We start from the raw sequence: 2,753 nt of genomic DNA, 5'->3' as shown, positions 1-2,753 counted from the left end.
CTAATACATTAACATTAGTACTAATACATTAACATTAGTACTAACACATTAACATTAGGACTAATACATTAACATTAGGACTAATACATTAACATTAGTACTAACACATTAACATTAGTACTAATACATTAACATTAGGACTAACACATTAACATTAGGACTAATACATTAACATTAGGACTAACACATTAACATTAATACTAATACATTAACATTAGTACTAATACATTAACATTAGTACTAACACATTAACATTAGGACTAATACATTAACATTAGTACTAATACATTAACATTAGGACTAATACATTAACATTAGGACTAATACATTAACATTAGGACTAACATATTAACATTAGGACTAACACATTAACATTAGTACTAACACATTAACATTAGGACTAACACATTAACATTAGTACTAACACATTAACATTAGGACTAATACATTAACATTAGGACTAATACATTAACATTAGGACTAATACATTAACATTAGGACTAACACATTAACATTAGGACTAACACATTAACATTAGTATTAACACATTAACATTATTCAATCTGGAACCAGCTAAGGTTTATACATGAAAAATGATTAACAAAATAGTTGACAATTAATTAGACTAATTGATTAATGGACTAATGGCTTCAGATGTACTTGTACATTTTGGTATGTTTTGTCTGCAGTAATGTAATGTGTTGAGTAATTATTAGTAGAGTATTTCCCTCTGAGATGTAATGGAGTAGAAGTAAAGTAAAGTACAATCAGTACTTGATGTGTCCTCTCAGTGAGTGCTGTATCTGGTGGAGTTGTCTCTGGTCTCAGTCGTCTTTATCAGCAGTTTGGGAGCAGGAGAGCAGCTGTTGCTATGGTAACCGTTAGTACTTTTAGTACCTGGACAGACAGACGGAGGAGGAGACGGACAAAGAAAGACAGATTAAGATAGTGTTTTGTGTTAAATCAAAGATCATGAATTTCTTTAACTCTCTGAGACCCACAATAGACCTGTTTTAGTCTTATTTATGGGGGTCCAGGAGGTCTTTAGGGGGTACAGGAGGTCTTTAGGGGTACAGGAGGTCTTTAGAGGGGTCCAGGAGGTCTTTAGGGAGTCTTTAGGGGGTCTTTAGAGATAGCAGGTCAACAGTAGATGTCACATAGAAGTGGTGAACATCATCTGAAAGCTGGAACCTGAAGATTAATCTGAGATGCAGCTCAGCACTGAGGGTCAAGTTGTTCTAGTCATTAATCAGAAATAAACATGAATTCATTAGTTATTTAAAATTAATTGTGAAAGTGTATAAGGGCTAAGAACAGTATGATAGGGTTGATACCATTTGTTCCACAGATTTGGTGCTAAATTTAACATTTTTTACCAACTGGAGAATTGATAAAAATGATCAATAATCCTCCAGAATACCACATTAAGACACCAAGACCTCGAGGAACACCATAGAAGAAGACATGCTGTGATTTGGGATCAGAAACTTTTGACATATCTGCAAAAATTGCATTTTTCAGTGATTGGATAGCGAGCCCTTAAACTGTTTACTGTGTAAACTGAATGAATTATTATTTCATGTCTCTCAAATGAAACACATTTTTGGGGGCATTAAAGCTTAACTAAAGGGAAGTGTTTAATCCTCTTATCAACATGGGAGAGGACAAATATGCTGCTTTATGTAAATGTATGTATATATTTATTATTGTAAATCAATTATCAACACAAATCAATGTCAGATATTGATCCAGAAACCCTCACAGGTACTGCATTTAGCATAAAACAATATGCTCCAATCATAACATGTCAAACTGCAGCCCAACAGGCAACAACAGCTGTCAGTGTGTCAGTGTGCTGACTTGACTATGACTTGATTATCATAAAGTGGGCATGTTTGTAAAGGGGAGACTCGTGGGTAACCAATCTCTTCCTAGCTTCAATAGCTCCGATAATAAAATCCTAGTTTTAGTTTTAGCTTCTTCACAACGTGAGGTTTAAAAGAGAGCTGGCTATCAATTCAAATACCCAAATATTGATATATTTCACCCTGCACAGTTATAATGCTTGGACTAGTATCAACCTGTAGAAAACAACATAAGGTTAGTTTTTCTATCTTAAGATGATGTAATTGTGACTGAACAATGTTAAAAGCAGACTGTAAATGTGCATAAGCTTGGCTGAGAGTGGTGGCACAACATGTTTCTGTACACCTGATGTTACTCCAATAGAAAGACATAGAGCTGAATAGAAACCCAAAAGACAAATGTCTCAACTCTATTTCTCCAACATGTTCACATATCACCATTTAAAGGAGGAGTGTGGAGGTCGAGGTTTGTTACTTACTGTAGTTGGACACAGTCTGGATGTGGAGGATGGACTGCTGTCCCAGTCTGCAGAAGAAGAAGACGAAGAGACAGAGAGGAAGTGTTACTGTTTTATATTGAAGGAGACACACAGAGACACTTCTTCTTCTCCTCCTCCTCCTCCTCCTCTCACCTGTCCTCCTCCTCCTCCTCCTCCTCCTCCCTCTCACTTGTCCTCCTCCTCCTTCCTGTCCTCCTCCTCCTCCTCCTCTCTCTCACCTGTCCTCCTCCTCCTCCCTCTCACCTGTCCTCCTCTCCCTCCTCCTCCTGCCTCTCACCTGTCCTCCTCCTCCTCCTCCTCCCTCTCACCTGTCCTCCTGCTCCTCCTCCTCCTCCCTCTCACCTGTCCTCCTGCTCCTCCTCCTCCTCCTCCTCCTCCCTCTCACCTG

General features: G+C 37.8%; 1 protein-coding gene across 1 annotated transcript in view; it reads right to left on the bottom strand.

The window, feature by feature from the left end:
• Positions 1 to 513: 513 nt before the first annotated feature.
• Positions 514 to 2,753, bottom strand: part of si:dkey-222f2.1 (intermediate filament protein ON3) — a 28,144-nt gene continuing 25,904 nt past the window's right edge. The window contains exons 9-10 of the mRNA XM_037783420.1: positions 2,345 to 2,391; positions 514 to 897 (exon numbers count right to left, since the gene is read on the bottom strand). Of these exons, the coding sequence (XP_037639348.1) occupies positions 788 to 897; positions 2,345 to 2,391 (157 nt within the window). The 3' untranslated portion in view covers positions 514 to 787. The remainder of the gene's footprint in view (positions 898 to 2,344; positions 2,392 to 2,753) is intronic.

Source organism: Sebastes umbrosus, chromosome 1 (genome assembly GCF_015220745.1).
Source record: "Sebastes umbrosus isolate fSebUmb1 chromosome 1, fSebUmb1.pri, whole genome shotgun sequence".
NCBI lineage: Eukaryota > Metazoa > Chordata > Actinopteri > Perciformes > Sebastidae > Sebastes > Sebastes umbrosus.
This window is presented reverse-complemented; position numbering and strand designations above follow the sequence as displayed.